Consider the following 23,754-nt stretch of genomic DNA (forward strand, 5'->3'; position numbering starts at 1 on the left):
CACACTTTGGCTACTGGAATTCCCAAACAGCATCTAACGTAAATGTCACATTCTGCAAGTTCCGGAGAAGCCTGGCACAAAACAGAAGAGCAATGCAACGCGCTTGATTGAAAGGCTTCCGAGAATTCTCTGGCTGTGCAAAGCCATGTACAGGAGATTCATAATGGATTTAGCAGGACAGGTACACAAAGCTCTTGTGGCCACAAACCGGAGCTGTGCAGAGTTCACTGTTGACATCTGGAATGTCTTTCCTCCCTTGCTTTTCCTTTTGATTGAGTAGTGAGTCACATCAGCAGCCAAAGTCGCTTGTTTCTACAGCTTCATTAGCACTTTGACTGCATGTGCTCTCTGATAAAAAGCAAAAGTGCTGCCAAAGGATTAACCAAATGGTTATATAACAAATCAGAAATGAACAGAAGACAAACTTTATGATATTCTACGATTTAGTCAGCTTAAAGTAAAAAAAGAAAAGAAATGTCCTTTACCTAAGCACATCAGAAATTATGAATTTGTTATAGTGATCTTTGAACTTGCAATGTCAGTACAAACCACACCAGTTATGTTTAAATAGAAAGTCTGACTTTGTCCATCATGGACAAAGTACATCAAATGCTTAGCAGAACCTCTGGAAAGCATCTCGAATGACTAAGGCAATTATCGGGAACTTGCAGATGTTCCTTATTGACTGCCATAACAGAGGCATTAAAGACCATGAAAAACAGATCATGAGTAATGTGCTTTGCAAAGGGTCAATTTTTATATTAAATCAACTAATTTACCAAAAAAGGCACTTAAGGTCTAAAACACATGTTGCTGAGAAATCAAATGTATCTATAAAAATAAAACATGTCTCTACAAAAATGTGTTTGCAAGAGTGTGAACACAAAAGAGTATAAAAATAGGACAGAGAGCTAAGTTTAGGGTATTTGTTCACGTGTTTGTGTGTGTGTGAGTGTGCATGTCATGTAAACTGGAGCATGCCTGGTGTAACAGGAGGTGTTTTCCACGGCTGTTCCCTTTTGGCTTGTTGAGCATGTGGAGGTCTGATCCTGAGAACTCTCTGGAGAGCAGTTTGGACCTCATTTTCAAAGCCCTGAGCTGCACAGCAGGAAGTCCTGCCCTTGGATGTTAGGGACAGGACAGAATCCAAAGGAAGGTATTCCATGAACATGCCATGCAGGAGTCTCTGCTCTTCCTAGCAAACTCAGAAGCAGCCCCTTAAGAACAGAAAAGTTCAAGTGATGCTTATAGAAAACAATGTTGTTCAGAGATTCATTCCTCATTTTTCTTACCTAGGCAGAATTTAAGGGCATAACAGGCACACTACGCACATCTTTTCCAAAAGGGAATCCTAAATATACTAATAGTTTTAACCAAATTTCTCTTCTTTTATGTGTGTTTAAGGTGACAAATCAATCGTAACCAAACTCCAAGGCAGCAGTTATGTTGTCATGTTGTTAAACAAAAGTTTTATTCCAATTAAAAATGACAACCGAAGCTACCCTGATTCAGATATATTGCATGTATGTTTCACACAGAAACCAATCCAAGAATGGACCGCAACATAATTGTATACTATCTGAGTAAAGTTTTAGGTACTTACTTTGCAACCAAGATCTATATTATTAATGTGTGTAGTATGAATACAATCCCTACACACTATATTTGTATTGTCATCATCAACTTTTTTTCCAACGTCTCCGAAACGTGCTGTTTTGCCGTTTCCACACCACTTGAAGGCCGCAATAATCCGCCGTGATGAAGGAAGCAAACCAGTTCAGAATAAGCTTTTTTCGTTTCACCCTTTAAAGTATAGGTAATTATCTTAATGAATAAAAAACGACGATTTCACTCAATATTTGTGTGTATTTATACTTTTATTGAGTAGCGCTTAGCAACATGCTAAATTTTAGCCTTAGTACTGGTATTAGCCGTAGTTGTGCCGCACGCGACGCTGGAAAATTGGCATTGGCAGAACAAAAGTAAATGTTTTTATTACACAAGATGGCAAATTTCCGACTTAATAATCTACACAGATTTCCTTTTTAAGACATGAAGCTGGATGTTTTTTTTTTTTTTTTTTTTTTTTTTTTTTTTTTTAAATATATGAAGGTATAAAGATGTTACCACGAAACAGATATTTTTCGTTTCAAATCTGTATAAAGGATCTTTAATAAAATACTCACCCCATAAAATTGTATCCATAGGCCTGTTGAACCTTATTCTCCAAAAAAAAAAAAAAAGGAATTCACCTTTTGAGGCAATGTAAAATTAAATGTATTAACTCCTAATTTCATATGTTGTTCTCAGCTTGTTAGCTTATTAGTATCTTATGCTCAAAATAAATAAAATAGCCCAGAATAATAATAACAACCCAGAATAATAATAATAATAATAATAACGAAATTAAACATATGGTGGCGACTGAATATGAAACAAACAGTCCAAGGCATTCTGATGGAACATAACTTGATCTTCCTCGAACACTAGAGGGCAGCATCATTTAGTTTTTCTTTCAACTCGAAACAATTTGTGCAAAGTGTTACGCAGTTCAATGAGTTGCATCAAGTGGCATCAGAAAAATGTGATCCCTACGTCAGACTAGGTCAAAAAAAAGTATATATATATATATATATATATATATATATATATATATATATATATATATATATATATATATATATATATATAAACACACACAAAAGATACAATTTTGCATTTACGTTTGGAAAATAAAATATGGTAGGATTTATTGGAGATTGTATTTTGAACTTTAGTCTCAATCATTTGACTTGATGGTCATCACAGTTCAAACAAAAGTTCAGCACCACATATTGTGTGTGTGTGTTTTGGTTGTGTGTGAGAGAGTGTGTCTTGCAGTTTGGCGGAAGCAGTAAATGAAGTGTACAGCAGCAGGGTCTGAATCTCTTCTGTTCTCCCACAGCTCTCTGACCCGAGTCTGGCCTGGGACGGTGCTCCATTAGGACTCTCTTTCATCCTTCTTATTCTCTCTGGTGTCATGAAGATGGATCAAATGAAAACACAAAAACACCCTCTTTGCCCCCAACCTGCCCTGGCCGACTGACGGCAACAGGTTTAAGCGTGGAACGGTGACTACTTCAAGACCCAAAATGTGCGTGGACTGACACACACAGAGAGAAAAAAAAAAAAAAAACGCAAAACTTTCTCACACAGATGGCCCTGTCTAAACGCAAATGCTGTCTAACCCCAGCCCCCTGTGGTCATGGTAAGGCCCAGATTGCCAGTAAAGAGGTGGATGCTTCATGGCTCAGCTATTTGCTGGGTAAAGGGAAAGGATTGCAGTCTTACCTCAGAGCCTTTAAACATTACGCTGCTTTAGTCGAGGTGAAGGCTGTGCTGTTCACAAAGGCCAGGATCACAAAGAGGACAAAGTGAAGCAACAATAAAAAATAACCACAAACCACAGTTCTTATAAAGGCAACTAAACGCTGCTTTCCATCACTTGTTATACAGCCTGTGTAGAGAGAGAAAAAGAGAGATTCCAACCTCAACCACATTGAAATGTCAAGTGAAATCTGCTCAGTAGAGTACTTGCCAGAACAAACACATGGCTATGACTTCACATTTGGAAGACACAATGCTTGCATGATTGCAAACAATGTGAAATATGGATAGAAGGGACTTCTTCATCAGTGTTTATTTGTTTGAAACCAAGCATGCCATTGTTAAAAATCTGTATTAATGACAACTATTTCTTTTCCAAACCGAAACTTGAATTTAAAAATGAACTCACAAATGAGTCTTTAAATTGTAATTTAAAGTGTAAGTTATGTTTACACTGATATCATTTACTTGATGTATAGAATAGTATAGAATAGAATAGAAAAATTGGTTTATATACATTACTGTTCAAAGGCTTGGAGTCAGTACAGTTATTTTTAAAGAAATGATTAACATTACTCAGCAAAGTTTTTTTTTTTTTTTTTTTACAATAGCAAAGACATTTATGATGTGACTAAAGATTTCTATTTAAAGTATGTACATGCTGTTGCTTTTAACTTTAAATTCATCAAAGATTAAAAAATATTTATCATAGTTTCCAAAAAGAAAAAAGCTTTCTTGAGAACTAAATCAGCTCATTAGAATGATTTCTAAATGATCATGTGAAACTGAAGACTGGAGCAATCCACAGAAATAAAATACATTTATTTAAAAGAAAGATAAAACTATAATAATAGAATAGAATATTAAATAATATGATCAATAATAATCATTTATTAAAATATTGTTGTATTTTTGTTTACACATTTTTACAATTTTTTTTGAGCCATGTTTTATATAACTTCAAATTATTCAGATAAATAAGATGCTAATAAGTTTACAGACTAATTTGGTGTTAACGACAGCATGTTTGTGTGTTTGTTATACTAGAGCTTGTGTGTGTGAGAGGTGGGGAAGAAATCACTGCTTAATTCAGGCCTTTTCACCAGCAGTGTGTGAGAAACCCCTGGCTGTGTCCACAGCCACTACACAAGTCCTTAACTAAGACTACGGAGCACTAGCATGGGGCACGGCCCGTACTGAGTGGTGTACAAATTCCCACCAAAAATGTGAATTTTGCAAAAAAGTAGAAGAGGGAAAATAGGGGTTTTGGGGATAAAAGAAGCAAAAAAGGATCCGGTCAACTTTCCTGTGTGGGTGTTCATTTTATATTTTACAGACAATGTTCCTTTAAAAGCCAGCACCTGGAAATCCCATTAGATGTGCATATAAAATCCCCCATGATTAATAGTATATGAGGCAGGGCTGGGTTGGGGGGTACCAACATGTGGACCGCAGGACTCCTCCTCTGCAAGCTCACGTTACACTCCATAAACTTGCTACTCTTTCCCACCTAAGCGTTTAAAAAGGAGGAGGGATCGCTTGTCAGGAATGTCTCAGAACTGTGAAAAGAGCGTGTAGAGCTGAGAGTGGATGTAGTGGGTCAGGCTGAAAGCTGAATGAGAGAGTGTGTGAGCTGATGTTTTACACCAGACTAACGGAAAGGCGGTCTGCTTTCGAACATCTGCTTATTGATTTGCAAAGGTGGACTGTTGATGTGCACATGCTGAAGTGGATATTTCCCACGTTGACTTGCACCAGACCCAAAAAGCTGCATCTCTGAGGACACCTACTCTGTGCTTCAGCATGGATCAGCCAGCCAGCAGCTGCATGCGGAGCCCTCACACGGGCAGCGCTCTGTGGGGATGCGTCAGGAGCCCCCATTCAGGAGGGTCCGGAGCTGGGCTGCAGCCCTACCAGCAGGCCCCATTCGCCCTGCATCAGAAGCACGATTTTCTGGCCTACACAGACTTCCCCCTGGTGCCGGCGCCGCACGCTTACCCTCGAGAGGACAGACTGTATCCGGAGGCGCACGGCGGGTACCAGCGGACGGAGTGGCAGTTCTCTCCTTGTGAACCCAGAGGCAGAGGGCAGGAGCCGTGCCAGGGGGCGGCAGAAGCGGTGGGAGCTGAATTGGACAGTTCGGGGGGAGACAGGCTGCCTGGAGCAGTCACAGCATGTCTAGAGGGAGAGTACTCACCTCAAAGTGTGCCAGCGGTTGACACAGAGAAAAAAAGCTCCAAGCGGAAAAGAGAAATCACAGGTGAGTCATTTAGGCAGGAGAGAATGAGATATGAGGCAATGGCTGGAGTGATTCACTCCAAATGATGTGAAGTTTCTAATTTGTTGCCTGTTCAGAAACTGTAGTGAAACAAAATTCAGTGTAAGGGTTGTTTGTGCTGTCAAACACAACCTCCCTGTGATTACAGCGATAGTGGTCTGTCTTTATCCAAAAAATGAAATTTATGTGATCATTTACTCATAATTTTAAACCTAAATGACTTTCTTCTGTGTCAAAAAACTAAGATATATTATCACTGTTTTGTCTATGTATTTAAAGTCAATTGAGTCCGAAACAACACTCGAACCCACTGACATTCATTGTAGAGGCAAAAGCATTACATCTTTTTTGTGTTTCGCAGAAAATAAATGAATTTATACAAAAAACATTAATTTTCGGTTGAACTAATGAAGTGACAGATTTTACTCCAGATATTCTATTTAAAACTCCTTACAACAAGCATGCACGTGAAGGATGACCTATAACACATTATTTTGTGCATATTATTGTGCCGCTTCCTTCTATTGTTGGAGGCTCTTTGGTAAAGTTCAGCTTTGCAGTGTTTGCTATTGTTTTCAAATCATCTGTCTGGCGTCTTTGACATTCAGTAACATCTGTCACACTTTCTTAGCCAAGATCTGATTTTCTAAAATATTATGATTCAAATGAAATATGTGAAAGACCTCAAATAGAAATGTCAACAAAAGAATCGGATTTTATTGTCATGGACTGTATAAGTGGATATATGTGTCATGAATCTTTTCTGCTGGACTTCCAAAAGAAAATAGGCTCAAAAATGAAACCATTGAATCATTAGTAGGTTTATTTTTATTATTATTAAAAGTGTGCTAAAAGTTCATATTTAACCAATTTCATATCTTTCATATCCAAGTCTGGCTAATGATGTCCATATCTACATAATTTTTGCAATGAACGCTCTCCATATTTCCGATATCATGCTATTCTAAAAGGAGGAAAAGTGAACCTCAGTGTTTGTGGCACATCTGGTGCATTAATTTCATCTCTCTGCCTTTCTGTGGAAACTGAGACCGCTTTTCTGGGATCAGGGAAAATTTCTTAAAGATAAATACATTTCTCCATTAGTGCTTTGTACACCATTGGCCAAAACAGCAAGTCAATATTCGTTATGAGTGGCATTTAAAAATGATTAGCTCAAATCCATCATCAGGCCTTCTGCTACAACAATGCATCCAGGCCTCGTAGTCTAATATGGGGAATAAATATACCCTTTCCTTCTCTGAGTTACCTTAATGTAACCCTACATCACTTGCGGTCGAAACAAGCCAGACCACGTCTGTAATATAACTTTCCTGCGATCCCACTTCTACATTCTTATCCATTGACATTTTCCTGTCGTTAAGCAGTAACAGGATCTCCACAGAACACACTCTCCGTATGACTGGAGAGAAATTCACCATCATGAAAATATTCATCACAGAGGTTGAAGTTTAAGCGCGCATTAATAAGAGGGAAGGTGTTGTTGTAAATGGCAGAATGAAGGTGTGAAAATTTTGGCAAGGATATGATAATCAAATCTGGTAGTGATTATGTTTTCACCAGTTTTTTTTTTACCTGAAATGACAAGCAGACCCTCAATGATTGCATGAAATTGTAAACAGATGTGATATTCGCTCCCAAAATGAATTCTGAATCACGAAGGATGTGCTCATCACTTTTCTTTTTTCTTACATCACAAGTCTGCAGTTTATTTAAGTCTAGAGAAGCTCAATTGTCATAGAAAATAATTTAATAACATGAACTGAGACAAAAGAAGGAAATTTTGAGAAATTTTAAATGAAAAGAAACGTATAATATACAGTATATTATGTTACATGTGTGTGTGTGTAAATACTCTTCTAGTCTTCTTTCTGTTGTCTTTTAAAGATTATTAGTATGTGTTGAATATGTGTTGAACACTTTTATAGCCAGTAATTTTGACTATTCTCTTTTGTTTGGTAAACAATAATTGGCGTAAAATTAATCTTGTCAATTAATCTGGACTTCATTTGGTCAAATTACTTTACTTTAATGCCAAATGCCCACCAGACACCCCACCGGGGGGAGAGGTTGCTCTCTAAATGTTTATGGGCTTTTGCTGGTGAAATTTATTGGAGTCTGTTTTTTTGGAGCATGCACATACACACAGTGCCAGGTGTTTCTCCCCCAACCTGCCACCACCTTTCCATTTATTACCCTCGGCAGTGCATTTAAATGAACAGGACTTTAATGACGATAATAATGCGCCTGCTAAAAGGAACAGAGGCTACAGGTTGCCATATGTGAGAAAGTACTTGTCTCACTTTCCCACTCACATCTGGCAGTCCAGTCCATTTCACAGTCTGGCCAAGATCTGGTGAACACGAAGCACGAATTCTCACATTGACAAATTAAAGTCATTTCGCAGAAATTGCATCAGCTTTCTTTCAGTGCTACCGGTTCTAATATGTGCCATATAAAGGGTCACAAGGTTGGAATAACTAATTAAACTCACACAAACTGTGTAACTTGAATGCATTTTGAAGGAAAAAAGTTGTTCGGTGTCAGGGAATATATAAGGAACAAATTCACACTCTTAGATTTCAGCTAGACCCATCCAAGCCTTTGTTCTTTTGTTAGCGGATTTAACAATGTTCCGGTGCATTCCTTGCTAACTTGAGTCCTCTGTGGTCAGTTGTAGCCCCCGACAGCCCCCAAACTCCCGGCATGCTTTAACTGGGGCTCAAACACCCTGTGATCTGAACTGAGCCCTGTGCAAATGTGTGCCCTGTGTGGCCCACAAAACGCCTTGTAACAATTTTTTATTCCAGACAGAGTTTTAAACTTAACATGCATGAAAACACACGCCGCTCCTGGGGGAGCTGAACTTCAGTGTTGCGTTTAAATTTTATTATTTTTTAAAGGAATAGTTGAAAATTCTGCTATCATTTACTCATGATCAACCCTCATGTCAACCTCAAAAGAAGAAATTTCGACATGTCTTGACACTATGACAGTCAAAAGGGCCTAAAAACCCACAAAACATCTTACACTGAGCAAAGTCAAACAGGATTTTGGTGAACTAGAATGTGAACTATTCTTTTAACTAAACCTGTTTAATAAATGTTTGCTGTTTAACTGACCAGTGCTAACTAGTCTCTGTTTCCTTTGTATCCTCTAGATATTCAGGACTCAAGCTTCAAAGCAGACTCGAACTGTAAGGCCAGAAAGGAACGGACTGCCTTTACCAAGGAACAACTCCGGGAGCTGGAAGCGGAGTTCACCCACCACAACTACTTGACCCGCCTGCGCCGCTACGAGATCGCTGTCAACCTTGACCTCACTGAGAGACAGGTACAAAACATACTTCAGGGGTATTTTTGGCAGAAAACAGTGAAGAAAACACTCATCTGTCATGTCTAAGTGAGTCTGTGTGAAATATGATTGACAATACCGAAGCAGAGCTGCCATCCCATCAATCCCTGACTTCGACCTTCAATGATTTCGGACTAGGCTCTTTTTTTTTCTTAGGCTCAGACCACACTTAGCTTGGTCCTTGATGGTTTTCCCAGGCCTGAGTCCCAAGCATATGCCAGATCCCAGTACAACTCTGGGCTTCTCCTGAATCCCTTTGCAACTCTTTCTCCACTTTTTCCGATGCATCCTACATATCTTGGCCGTCTGCCACCCTTTGCTTTCAAAATGAGTGGCAGACAGATTCAGTCAAGAAGGAGCATGTAAAAATAGTGTGGGAACAGATGGTCCATGTTCCTGTGTTTCCACAGGGAGAGAGGGATGCACAGGGGTCACAGACTTGCGTTCCTCAGAGCTTAGCCGTCAAAAATAATGCCACAAATCTCTTGATTTGCTGGCTGCAGTATTATTTTGAATCACTCAAGAGAGTATGCGTTTATTCTTAAAATCATTTCCAGACAGTTTTAATGCATCTTCGTTTTTTATTCACAGGTGAAAGTGTGGTTTCAAAACAGAAGGATGAAGTGGAAGAGAGTGAAAGGAGGACAGCCCGCATCTCCTCATGACCTCGAAGCAGACGAGATGGACTCCGCTGCATCGCCCAGCTCCGAGTAAAGCTCCGATCTAGACATTTGCTCATATTTACAGTCACCCCGGCCATACACACGGTATCTAATTTTTCACTAGTCCTTCCACGTATCCCATTACACTGCTTCATGGACAAAAGCGTCTGTGCTTCCTGTTGCTCTTTTCGCTCAGATGACTAATTATCAACAGAGCTTCAACGCTTGGAAGCACCATCCACTTTCAGTCCACATGTTTCACTTTCATTCATAAACAGATCGAGTGAAATCAGAGGCCTATAAAAACCCAATTACTCACGTGTAAAAACAATTTATATTAACTGTTCATGCCCCGGTTTAATAGCTTTGACCTCCAGCCGTGACGGCATGATGTAGGTCCTTCACACTGTGGTGATGGTGCCTGAACCCTGATCAGAAACACCTGTGAAGCTCCACAGAAAGACTAGACGGTCTCAGGATCACTCCAAAACACCAATGCATCGATATCAAGTTTTTATTTTTCCCTAAATTGTGTTGTCAGGTTGCTCTTAGAATAAATCGTTTCCCTTGTTGAACTTTTTTCTCTTTTTTTGTACCTGTCTTTTTCTATGAAGTGAATAACACACGGATGTTGAATAAAAATGAGAAAAAAATAAATATTTGAAAACAGAAAAAAATTATTGTGTAATTTTCTTTCGGCCTCAATTTTATACTGACACCCGCTGGTGTGGAGGCAGCATTACATACATTTCATAACATAAATATCAACAACAATCAATTTCTATTAGATTTAGATATATTGTACTGGTTTGTGTGACATAAATACATAGATTACATGTTAAAAATAGATCCAGGAATTGTTTTATTATCAATAAAGGAGAAAGTTCCCACCCAAAAATTAACTTTCTGTCATTGTTTTTACATTATCATGTTGTTCCATGACTTTTTATTTTCAAAAGACAAAAGATGATATTTTGAAGAATTTTTCAACTGTTTCACTTATAAAATGAATTACTTTATTGTATGGACAAAAGTAGTTCTGCACACAGAACAAAGAAAAAAAGATTTGGAATGACATGAAAGAGATTGAATAAAGGATTTTTGGGGTGAACTATGCCTTTAAGCATAGTAATAATCTTCCAGAAAGCTCTCAAAGCTCTGGTGAAAGTGCAATGGGATCAGCTCTGCTCTTGGCCCCAAAGTTTTGAAGGAAGCATCTGGATCGGCCCGAAAATCGATTTCAACCAGAACTTAGACTGGCCCATGTGGGGGCGATTCGCACCAGAAGTCTGGAGAGTGACCGCTGGTGTAGTGCTGTGGAGAATAATAGGTGGGTAGGAGTGAAAAGATGACTTCTCAAGTACAGGATGTTGTTGTAGCAGGTAGCCAGTCATCCAATTTCCTGCTTCCCAAAGAAAACAGTGGTAAAGCATCCAGGGTCCAGGGCCTCACAATGGTGGGCCTATACTCTGGCTGGCCGGCCGGCCAAACAAAGACAGGAGAGGTGAATGGCCTGTGAGGTGGACCGGCACAGGAATAGTTCCAAACACACCCATGATAGGGTTAAGACCCTGACCTTGTGCTGCCTCGGCTTGCTTTCCACCATTACATGCACTATTATTGCTTTTTTAGTAATGACTGTGAAAATAAGCCATGCATATAAACTTAATTATGATATTAGAGCCCCTAATAAAAGCACACTACATTGGTCCATTTACACCTGCGACTTTTACTAAAATAAACACAGTAGGGGATTTATTCTTAAAGACACATTCGCATACAAGCTATTTAAACAGAACCGTACTGGTTTGTTTAATTTTGGCCCCCAAAAAATAGCATGTTAAGTAACGTGATCTTGAGTACTAGCACTCATTTGCCCGGTGACTTCATTTGGACGAGGATTCTCATGGGGTAAAACGGAGAGAGGAAACGAGAGAAAGAAAGACAGATGGTAGAGAAGTCTGGTCTACCGAACAGGATGAACGCTCACAGCTCAGACTGACTGACAGTTAACTAAAGAAACCAGAAGACAAAGTAGGGCAGTTTCATCATTCTGTGGCTGAGCTTTTGATGACGAATGTACATTTCAGTAAGAGACATTTCACAGTGGCTCTTGACTGTAAGCTTTTTCAGTTTGACCTTATTGTGGCCAGCAAAATAACGAGACAAACAATATATTAGTTTGGCTATGCAACAAGCGATTCAACCTGCAATGCAACTGTATTTCATGTAACTCAGATAGATAACTCAGAATAAATATGGTGGAAACACATAAAGAGGCTGGTGATGTTTGATGTGTTTGGGTGGGTGTGGGTGTGATGGATAGCCGGAGGTGTGCAGGTCAGAACTACGAGCCGGCTGCAGAATTAAAGCGTGGCTCACAGGCCTTGCTTCAGTGCTGTGGTCCATCTGTATGGTGTTATTGTTTACAGAGGCAACATTTCACTTTGACATCAAAGCTTCATGACCCTTCACACAGCTTAGCTATGCAACCAAAAGCCTTGCCAAACTACATTTTTGATAAATACATTTTTTTTTATCGGGAGCAGCATTCAACTAATTTTCAGAGCAAGACTTTTTTCAGCATGAACAAGACACTCAAACCAAAACAAATAACATTAAACATACTTTTTTACTTAGGTAGGTGAAAAAACACAATATTATTTAAGCCTGGTTTACAGAATAAAAGTCACTACTATAATCAATATGTTTTGTCCACTATAAAATTAATCCTGAAATTAATAAATGATGGCAATAGAATTACTTTTATTTTTAATATTTTGCTTATTCCTTTTCTTTTTTTAGTTACTAATTTGTTCATTTGTGCTATCATATATATAATTAGACAACACAATAAAAATGCCTTTCATAACATTAATAATTTTTTTAATAGGTGCTTTTATTTTAATCACCTTTATTATGTAATTCAAAAATCTTATTTATTTATTCACTCATATGTTTGTTTATTGCAAAAGTTGGAGGGCAGTGTATAATGCTGGATGATATCAGCCTAAATCCTTATAATTTTTTGATGCAAAAAATACATTTTAATTGATCCATCAAATAAATCAATACATTTTACCATAGTAAGTATAATTATATTTTTATCCACTTGCATTATATTCTTTTTTGTATTGATCTTTTTGTATTTCTAAATTACTTATTATTATTTATTTCAGTTTCAAATAGTTTTTCCAATGTTGTTTAGAATAAAAAAAAACATTTTTTTAGATATTTAAACACGTGGTATTGATGCACAAAAATTTACTTTTTATTTGACATGCCCTTTTTTAGCATGCATATAATAGGCAGTTTTCATGTGCATAGGATACTAAATTTGTTGCCATATATGCGATACACAGTTTTTGAATACATATTACCCCACAACCCTGATGCATTGTGTAGAATGTACATGTAAAAACGTCTATTTAAGTTTTTGTTTTAATTTGGCATATTATTTATATACATATTCATGAGATTGGGTAGTTTATTTGCTAAAACATTTATGACTAAAAGAATGTCTGGTTGAATCAATGAATAAAAGCACGAATGAAAGAATGAATGAATCAATCGATCGATCAATCAGCCAGTTTGCTGTACAACCAGTATTACTGGAATCAATCTTTAATATTATGAGCTTTTATTACATAGCAGTACAGAGGCTCAGAGGATCAAACCACTGAGCCATGAAGTAACATCATAAAACTAGTCTGCAGTTTTTCTCTGACAACCATCTCTACACTATCGTCCTAAGAGAACCTGCAAATTTACTCTAGTGTCTGTCTTTACAGAACCGTCTGATATTTGCTCCCTTGTCTCGGGAAGAAACTGCTGGGAAGGAGGGGAGGAAGAAACAGAGGAAATGTGTGATAGCTTCCGCACATCCTCCCAAGACAGTACTTCCACTAGAGAGGAAAAAGTAGAAGAAAAATGCACGTGTATCGCCTGTTCAGGTGTGTGTACATGTGCGTATGTGTGTGTGAGAATCTTTTGAAACTGCTTCTATTTAGAGGATGTGGTCAGCGAAGATCCGCGCCCCCCAAAAGTCCCTGCAATGATTAGTGATCCCCTCAGGAGAAGTAAATCTCACAGTTTCATTGCACAATCATTCAAGATGGGCCAGAGACATGCAGTGCAGTTTTAAATTATGCAGGACTTCCTGCCATGTTCCTTTGACAGCTCTTATAACCCAAAGTAGAGAGGACATTTTATTTGAATCTACTAAAAATAATCTCTTTTGTTGTTTGGACTGACCTTTTACCTCACAGTAGGAAAGGAACAGGACAAGAACTGGCCACAGCGCCCCATGAATAATCTAAAATGGAACATGAAAATCACTGCTTGACCCATATGCAGAAAATGTTAAATCAGGAAACCGTTATGTTAAAAGCAAAAAAATTCGGAGTGCCGTCTATCTAGGTCTAAGCAAGTTCGGGCAATAAAATTATATAAAAAAAATGTCAAGTTTTGTTTCCATACATACAAACAGCTATGTTGGAAATAATACAAATATTTGTACATTTATTTATTTATTCTTTCATTTAAATGATTTGTTTAAATCATGGCAGCACATAGTGAAGCACCACAGTAGCTATCCATCAGCTGAGCTTTTTCAGTCTACCTCCTCCTGTCTCTCTCTCAGAGGTGTATCAGTCGCCAGACAGCCGTTACCAAACAAAAGAAGTCTTGTCTGATAGTTTCATCTGATCCGGTATCTGCCATAGCAGTTTAATACCCAGTACTATTGATCCTGGCAGCTGAAGGTGATCCCCGACTCAGTGAACCGCAACCATCAGGATCTGCTACACAGAACAATAGACCCTCTTACTATAGCACAGGCATATGATCAATAAAAGTTATTACCCTCATTTTTTATCGTCTGCAATAAAAGACGAGGGATCAACTGGTACATATTTTGAGAGGCTGATAGATTAAGAGTCATGGTATACATATGTTTCAACATTCCCCGGATTCCTCCTTAAAATGACTGCTATTTTATTTTACATCTGGTCCTTTTAAATTTACAAATATTTATTAAAAATGTACACATATTTATAAAAATGTATATAAATATATTATATATAATATAATATATATAATATATATCATTTTAAAGACAATTTTAGGAAATATTTTTAATTGTTATTTTATTATATTTACTTATTCAGTGTCAAATATTTGTATTATATTATATATTATTACGTATTATATTTTTGTATTATTACTGGAATCTATATAAAAGTCTACAAATATATTTAAATCTCTGTTTATGACTTTAATGATGAATGAATATTCAAGATATTTATAGCTGCACATTCTGGATAGATAGATAGATAGATAGATAGATAGATAGATAGATAGATAGATAGATAGATAGATAGATAGATAGATAGATAGATAGATAGATAGATAGATAGATAGATAGATAGAGAACTCATCAGTCAGTTAATTCTACTGGAATTCAAAATTTCAAAAACTTCAACATTTCCTGAAGATCAGTTGTTTTATGGAACTGGATAAACCTTTCAATGCTGGAACTGCTTGATTGTATAGAGTCTGATGTGAGCATGTGTGTCTGTGTAAATGGGCACTGGAGGACCTCGTTCAGGGTCGGCTCACTCAACATCACTCAGCTCATGGGAACACTTCGGGTAGGGGAAGTAAGCTTCATGCAAGAGCTCCATTTAAAAATAAAGCCACAGGAGCTTTAAGCGCATGCAATTCAGACCAAGAAGTCAAGGTTTGGCCTGTTAATATGGTCCAATTAAGCCCTGCTGGAAAGATGATGTAAGTACCATTCCTAAAACTTCTTTTTACATTGTAGGCCGTTCCGAAGTAAAAGCCTAATTGAAATACTTGAGTCTTGTGGATTATTGCGTTAACTATAATTCTGATGGCACCCATTCACTGCAGAGGTTCCATTGGTCAGCGAGTCATGTAGTCCTAAATTTCTCCTAATCTCTTCAGATGTGGAAAGTGAGCGCTGCCACATTGTGCTATTGAAGAGTGCACACCACAACAGTATAGCTCATTTTCTGAGAGACTATTTACTAATTTGTTTCATGAGCTACGAAATAACAATAGAATAATGACACTGACTTTAAGCCTATCAACATCTTGTCTGACCGCAGCTGAATTGGGACAGTTGAGAAACACTGTACTAAAACTTTATTATTTATTAAATTTACTAAAACAGAATACTAGAATTGACTTTGCAGGTGCATTGATATACATATTTTAATTATAGGTTTTGTACTGCATGAAGACTATACTGTTACTTGCTGTCTTGTTCTAAAAGCTTTCCTCTTTTGCTTTCAAGAGTTGGCTGAGGTTTTAGCCTTTTTGAAGTATTAAAGAATGTGAATTACATACTTCATCAGCTCAACACACTCCCCTATTTTCCCCTCTTCTAACCACCCCCACACTCAGACTCCATCTCCCATAAGGCCATGGGCGGGGGGCTGGGGGTGGCGATGGCTGAGCTGTGGCGTGACAGGCTGGGATTTCTGGAGCCTTAACACTGTCTTTCATCAGCATGGTGCTCCTGGGCCCAGAGTTGGGTTTCAGTCCGAGTCTGTGTCTGCGGCACGTGGGAGGAGGATTTCTAACACATGGATCCCGTTCCCACCAAACAATGAAAGTCCTGTCAGTTTGCACTCCCTCACTGGGACAGTATGGGTGTGATGTCACAGAACATGAGCCCACCCATTCTTCACCAGCTAAATCCCAGACACGCATACACCAGCAGCACCGCCGCACTGAGCTGGCTCTAATTAACACCTGCTTTCACGAGCGTGTTCCCCCCTGGCCAGGGTAAGCTGTTTGGTCTGGGCAGGATTAGCGTGTGAGCGGTGGTAATGCCAGGCCTGTGTGTCTCGCTCACGTCTGTTGGATATTGAGCTGCATGGAGCAGACAAACACAGCTCAAGTCTCAGACACGAGCGGCTGGAACTGTCCCTGTGGGGGCAACCTTCTTGGCCTGCTGCCTACCAGTTACTGACCGTGCCAACAAGCTGCCCATAACCGCAATCCAGTTCTTTTATTAAAGAATTAACCTTTTTAATGAGGATTAGACTAAGAGCTTTTCATGTGTTTTTGTTTTCATTTTGTTCCATTAGATTTTTAGTTTGGCTGACAATCAGACTTTATCATTAATGTTGAAACAACATTTGCATCATATGTATATATACACTACTAATTAAAAAAAAATATTATGTTTATTTAGCAAGGATAAAGTAAAATAAAAGTGATAGAATTTTTTTTGCAACATAATTTTTTGCTTTCATATTTCATTAAATACTCTTCCTTTGCTTTATATTTTAGGAATCATGGGAAAAACGTGTCATTGTTTTCTCAAATATTTTAATCACCACAGCTGTTGTAAATATTAATGATAATAAGTAATGTAAAAGACTGGAATGATGACCACTACTATAAATCAAACAAATATTAATGGAAATAATGCAAGCATAATACAGAATTCAGATGATGGGCATTACAGTGATATTTTTTTATGGGTATAGGCACAGATTGACATCCAAGGAAATAAAATTGCAGATTAAAAAGCAATTTAAAAAACAATTATATTAACTTAACTGAGAGCTTAATTGAGAGCTTTGTTAAGAAAAGGCTGAAGGTAATGTTCCCAGAACAATAGGATAAGGAGAGAAAAAGCCAATGGTTTACAGAATTGAAAGGAAAGTGGGAGAGATGTGATAATAATATCAAGGATGAGATATGGACACACAAGATTAAACAGTACACTTTCTAAAATACACATCTGAAAAACATTTCTGTTTCAAAGAAGCTGCTATGTGGTGAAAGGTTTTTGGAAGCAAAAACAATTCTTCTGTGGCATCGCTGTGAAGAAGCTTTTATCCAGCCTTTATTATTTTAGATTTTTTTTATTATACAAGTAATGATATTTACACGTGGCAGATATAGAATCACTTGGACAAACAAACAAATATACTGATAGCTCAGATTACAAGTTTATTCTACTTTCTTTCATATGTCTCATAAGTAGTAAAAAAAAGTCACCATCTGCATCACTGGCATTTTTTATTTGATTATTATTTTATTTATTTATTTTTTTGCAGAAGACATTTGCAGAAAATTGAGCATTTCTAAACTTTGTGCACTTTCCTCAAACCTCTGTCAATCCTATAAATTAATAAATGCTTATTCTTTGCCAGTGGACACCTGCTGTTAGATTTTTTTTTTAAATTCAGGGAATTGATACTTTCTCTCACTCCAGATTAACTCAGAGCAGGAAAAACCTTGAATGGAGTAGACTGGAATGGCGTCATTATAGAGCATCCACTTTACATTGCTAGGCGACAACATTATTGGTGGAGAAAAAAACCCAATTATAAATCTAGTTTGCCAAATTTGAAACACAAGTTACTCGATACTAACATTTTGTTTATAGAACTGCTGCATAAAATCAATAAAACCTTGATAACATTCGTTGCAACAGCAGTGATATTTCTTAAATGTGACATAATAGCTGTGAGGTCACACAGCAAATGTCAACATGGATTCTCATTAGTGATAATAACAACAGAAGCCTGACAGCACAATTAGCCTTTAAGTTGTAAAAAGATCAACAAACAGCATCTCGGTTTCGCTTAAGACAACAGTGCTGGGACTGTCCTCAGATTTCTCCTCGTCGAGAAAAACATTCGGAACTCGTCTGAACAAATCTAATTAGTGTTTGGTCCTGTCCCACGAGCGCACTATGTCGGCTGCTTTCACTGGCATCAGTCAGAGACCCTCGTTCTCTGGTCAGCGCCTCCTCTGGTATGAAATGAGATATCTGAGAACTTTGAGAACTTTTGGGAAAACAACAGGCAGAGGTCAGAGCAGAGTTCAAGGATTGAATGAGTCGCACTGAGGATTGTGCGTCGGAGGAAAGCGAATCAAACCCACTGGGGCGCTGAGAACATGCTGCATGCTGCGGGAAGGACGAACGCATACATATACGTTTACCTCATCCAAATTGGGACTTTCCATTGACATATGCGGTTCATAATACAAACAAATAACCTTAATTAAAAAGTACAGGGAAGTCCAAATCAAAACTATAGCAATAACCAGAAACAATATCACCGGAATCTGCTGAGTGATAAAACCAGCCAATCAGTGTTTGGTCAACTTTAAAAAGTTTGAGAATTTAAAGCTGCAGATGACATGAGAATGACACCGAATATTATTATTCACTGGTGTGGACGCTAGTTATTTGTATAGCTATCATTCTTGGTGTGAGCTGGCCCTTTAAGGGATGGGTCACCCAAGAATGAACATTCTGTCTGTAATTACTCAAAACCTATAAGACCTTTGTTTATCTTCTAAATGCAAATTAAGATATTATAGATGCAATCCAGGAGCTTTCTGACCCCGACAGCAATGGAACTACATTCAGGACTCAGAAAGGTAGTAAGGACAATGTTAAAATAGTCCATGTGAAATCAGTGGTTCAAACACTATGTTATGAAGCTACAAGAATACTTTTTGTGAGCAAAAAAACAACAACAAAATCTTTTGTTCAACAGTTTCTTCTCTTCTGTGTCAGTCTTCCACTTACATTAGTGACAGTATAAGGTCAGAAATAATATCATATATATATATATATATATATATATATATATATATATATATATATATATATATATATATATATATATATATATATATATGATATTATAAATTACAGTATATGTACATATATTTGTTCCCTTTCAAATTTTGTCAGATCAGTAAGCAGTAAAGACACATGACAGCTGGACATAATCCTGCCGCAGCCTTTTGATACACTACAAACCCAGCCTTTGATTTCTTTAACACTGCTGTAAATTAGCTGAATAAAGGGGAACAAGATCCAGCACGCTGTCTACAGCCCCTTTTCCACTTGTCTCCATGCACCACACCATCAGGACTGTGCTCCCCAGTCACCTGCTTTCATTTCCCCCTGACCATATGAACGAAAGACAGGAAATCTACCCTCGCAGTGATTACTATAAAATTTGTCCGAGTCTGAAGAGGAAGTCTAAGCAGCGGTCTAACCAGCTCCTGCTAGGCGATCAGTTTTTTAGCGTAACTTAGTACATCTCAGTCGAACACCACTCTCATCTCATCCTAGCTTTATGAGTCTGGCCCATTGCATTCTGGGTTTATCCACAGGTTGTGGATAACCTACTTTCCTACTAACCTACTTTCTATCTACCAAATCACTGTCTCTGTATTTTCTTGTAATCTCGGTTCTGAAGTGGTTTTACCCCACTTTTAATCTGTATATTTCAGTTTGACTCACAGTTTACAAGCAACTCCAGATTGTTCTCATTTAGCAGTGAAGATCTGACCCTTGACCCATGCAGACTGCTCTCTCCTCTCAATCATTTTCTCTCTGCCTTTTACAACTCACAGCAGCTGGCCGGGCCCTGGTGTTCTCATGGGATTGTTCTGGAGAGGTAAAAGAAGAAGCAAGGTAAGAGACAGGAACTAAGAAAGCAAGAGTCTGAGTCATTGATTAAAACTTACAGAGTGTATAGCTTAAGTGAAGTCTATCTATCTATCTATCTATCTATCTATCTATCTATCTATCTATCTATCTATCTATCTATCTATCTATCTATCTGTCTATCTATCTATCTGTGTCTATCTATTTATTTGTATATATATATATCTATATATATATATATATATATATATATATATGTATATATATATATATGTGTATATATATATTATATTATATTATATTACTGTTAAAAATTTGGAGTCGTACGATTTTTCAATCATATAGTCAGCAAGTCTATTTGATACATAATTTGCGGAATATTTCTTAATTTATATCTTAATATTTGGAAGTACGTATCACCATCTTAAAAATGTATATAGTACACAGCAATATATAGTGTCTATTACATAAAATCCAGCCACATTTTAGACAATTTCTGCACACTTTTCAGACACAGTCAGACACAGTGGAGACCAAACAGAAGGAAACGCAGCCACACTCTCAGCAACACCTCATTTTGTCCCTTTTGAAGAGCGATAGACACTTTGGAGGAAATCTGATACACGGTAAAAACAACTATGTAGTCAGACTTTTATTTAAGGAGCTGGACTGCCGATCTCCGATATCCCAAGTGCTGGTGCAGAGCTAAAGGGAAGGAGGGGGTTCTGGGTGAGGTTTGCTCTGTTGTTTTCTGAACGGCTGCCAGGAAAAGTTTAATGGCTATGGAATTTGGACAGGAAAAAAGCAGGCTGGAAGTTTCAGAGGAAGCAGGGATTTGTGGCTCACGCAGCACCTCTGTTTGTGTTCTTCTGGGTTGGCTCCACTTCGGCCACTGCTCTGCTCCGCTTCTAGCGAGGAAGAGCGTCAAGCGCTTTTCCACGTATGAGTGCCGTGCCTCAGGAGAATACCTACCGGCGACATGCAGGCCACGGCCTATAGACCTCCACCCCTCACAAACACACACACACACACACACACACACACAATGCTGGACAGTTCAGATGCAGTGCTAAATCTCACATACTCACAGGCTCTCAATGAATACAATACAAACACTCAGTTCCAAAAACACACGATACTTTAACCTATTCCTCTATTGTTTTAAGAGAATGTGGCTTTTTTTTTCCTTTAAACTCAAGTTCCATCATGGGATGCAAAACGAATCCATATCACGTTACTCAGTTTATTTAATATAATCAAAAATGCATACAAGCTTCAAAACAACATCTATAGTGGTTCTTTCTTTTTGACTTCGACCACAGTTATGTTTCCATACATGACCTCAAACATGGTTACTATGTGCTAACTTGAGTTTGTGGGCTAAAACAGTAGTTTTGCCAATGTAAGTCCACATTTGATATATGGATAATGCACTTTACCCCGCAAATTATATGATTTGATGGTTATATCATATTGCTTCCATTTCACGTCAACAATTGTCCCTAGACATTGAATATTTTTAACATAAAATCTCACTTCTTGCAACGTGCGCATCACCAAGCTCCAGATGTTTCTCAGTCGACTCTCAGTTCCCCTGGGTATTGAGTCAAAGAGGAGCTGGTTATGAGGAAAGGGAAGCTTGTATCACTGAGATGATGTCTGCGGTCCCTGTCAACAGTAATCACCCCTGCTCCCTATCGCTCAGCTCACACCTCCACACATTCCCCCTCTGTCTAGCCACACAGGCCCAGGATGTAGTCTCCTATCCAGCCTCGCTCAAGCAATGCTATCCAACCAGGACCACTGAATTCTGGAACATTTCTCCCTCGTTCACAGTCTCTTATTTAATGTTTGGATTCAAACGGGCTAGCATAATGTAGATTGGAGAAGAGAATGAACTCCAGTCCCAGCATTATAGATATAAGTACATTGTCATCAATTCCAAACTAGAAATATATGTAGTTTTTAACTGATTTTGTACTGAAAATCATTAAGCATTATCATTAATATGAATTTTTTTTACATTGGGACCATAAGAGAGATCATTGTTATACATTCTTATGAAATATTTTTTGTTATATGCATAAATAAATGTATACTTTTTACACTAAAAATGACACATGATCAAAATAAACAGTAAAGATTTTACAAGGATTTTTATTTCAAATAAATGCTGTTTTTTTTTTACTTTTTATTTATTAAAATATTATATTATATTATAAATATATAAAAAAATCCTGATGATTTTTTTATATCACTTACAATACATGTGCACTAATAAGCATAATGCATGCTTAACTAATGCACAGATAATATTGAATTAATATATAGTTCATAATCATCTAAGCTATTCATTAATAAGTGCCACATTAACAACTAATAATGTGTCCACGGTCAGTCAAAGCCTTGTATTTCAACTTCCAGGTTAAAATAATATGCATTAATATTATTATTATTATTATTATTATTATTATTATTATTATTATTATTTGTGCAAATTCATGTGTAAATAACTACAGATCTTAAATGATGAGTTAATAATGATGTGCCTCAAAAAGTAAAGTCACAATATAATAATATATTCCCAAACCATTGGCTAATAATTAATTAGTGACCATCACTGTTTATAAAAGCCATATATTTTTGCTAATTATTAACCACTGAAGCACTTTTATAAACAGTGATGGTCATTAATTATTTATTAATTATTTATTCATGTTTATTAATTAAACATGAATTAGCGCTTATTAGTGTACTGTACTGTAAAGTGATACCAAGTGTTTCAACAAAAATATTAAGCAGCATAACTGTTTTCTACATTAATAATAATTAGAAATGTTTCTTCAGCACCAAATCATTATATAAGAATGAATTCTGATAGATCATGTGTCTCTGAAGGCTTGAGTAACGACTGTAAATGTTAGCATTTTTAAATACATTAAAATAGAAATAAAGCTATGTTAAAACGTAATAATATTTTACAAAATTACTGTCGCAAGACCATTTATGTACAAGCATGGTAACAAACCGTTTTTCAAAAGAAATAATGTGGGGAAAGTGATTATTACGGTAATCCGCTGTTAAAAAACCTAAAACCAATCAATTCTGAGGCTGAAGAATAGGCTTAACAAGCAGTAGAAGAAATATAGCTAGTAAATACTTAACAAATTATATCTTACATTATATACAAATCTAGAATAGCATTACTATATTTTACCTTTATAAAGTTTTGCTTATAAACTAATCATTTAAAAAAGAACCAATCTAAAAAAATAATAGTTTTGAGCACTAATACACACGCATATAGCCACATATATTGAAAAGAATTATAATTATAAAGTAATCGTTTCAAAATCAATGTCTATCCAAGTACTCCCTGCACAGGGATCATTGCTATGCACAATGCAGAGCGAAAAACTTGAACACAAGTGTTAAAGTGCTGCTGCCCAGCTCAACATTTGTTCATTATAAAAAGAACACCTTTGTGGGTCAAGCTTTTGTTAGTTTTGAGTCCAGACTGCTCTTAACAGTGAGCGCAATTGGCCATGTGTAATGGTTTTGCGATCGGCCCTCAACACATTTGGGCGAGAGAGGCTTGTAAAGGTCCGGTCATCAGT

General features: G+C 37.2%; 1 protein-coding gene across 1 annotated transcript; it reads left to right on the plus strand.

Moving 5' to 3' along the window:
• The first annotated feature begins 4,874 nt into the window (after positions 1 to 4,874).
• meox1 (mesenchyme homeobox 1) lies at positions 4,875 to 10,355 on the plus strand. Its single transcript, XM_043253137.1, has 3 exons — positions 4,875 to 5,626; positions 8,823 to 8,995; positions 9,608 to 10,355. The coding sequence occupies exons 1-3, from the start codon at positions 5,170 to 5,172 to the stop codon at positions 9,728 to 9,730; spliced, it is 753 nt and encodes a 250-aa protein (XP_043109072.1). The 5' UTR covers positions 4,875 to 5,169; the 3' UTR covers positions 9,731 to 10,355.
• Positions 10,356 to 23,754: the final 13,399 nt, after the last annotated feature.

The sequence above is a fragment of the Puntigrus tetrazona genome, chromosome 12, assembly GCF_018831695.1.
Source record: "Puntigrus tetrazona isolate hp1 chromosome 12, ASM1883169v1, whole genome shotgun sequence".
Taxonomy (NCBI): domain Eukaryota; kingdom Metazoa; phylum Chordata; class Actinopteri; order Cypriniformes; family Cyprinidae; genus Puntigrus; species Puntigrus tetrazona.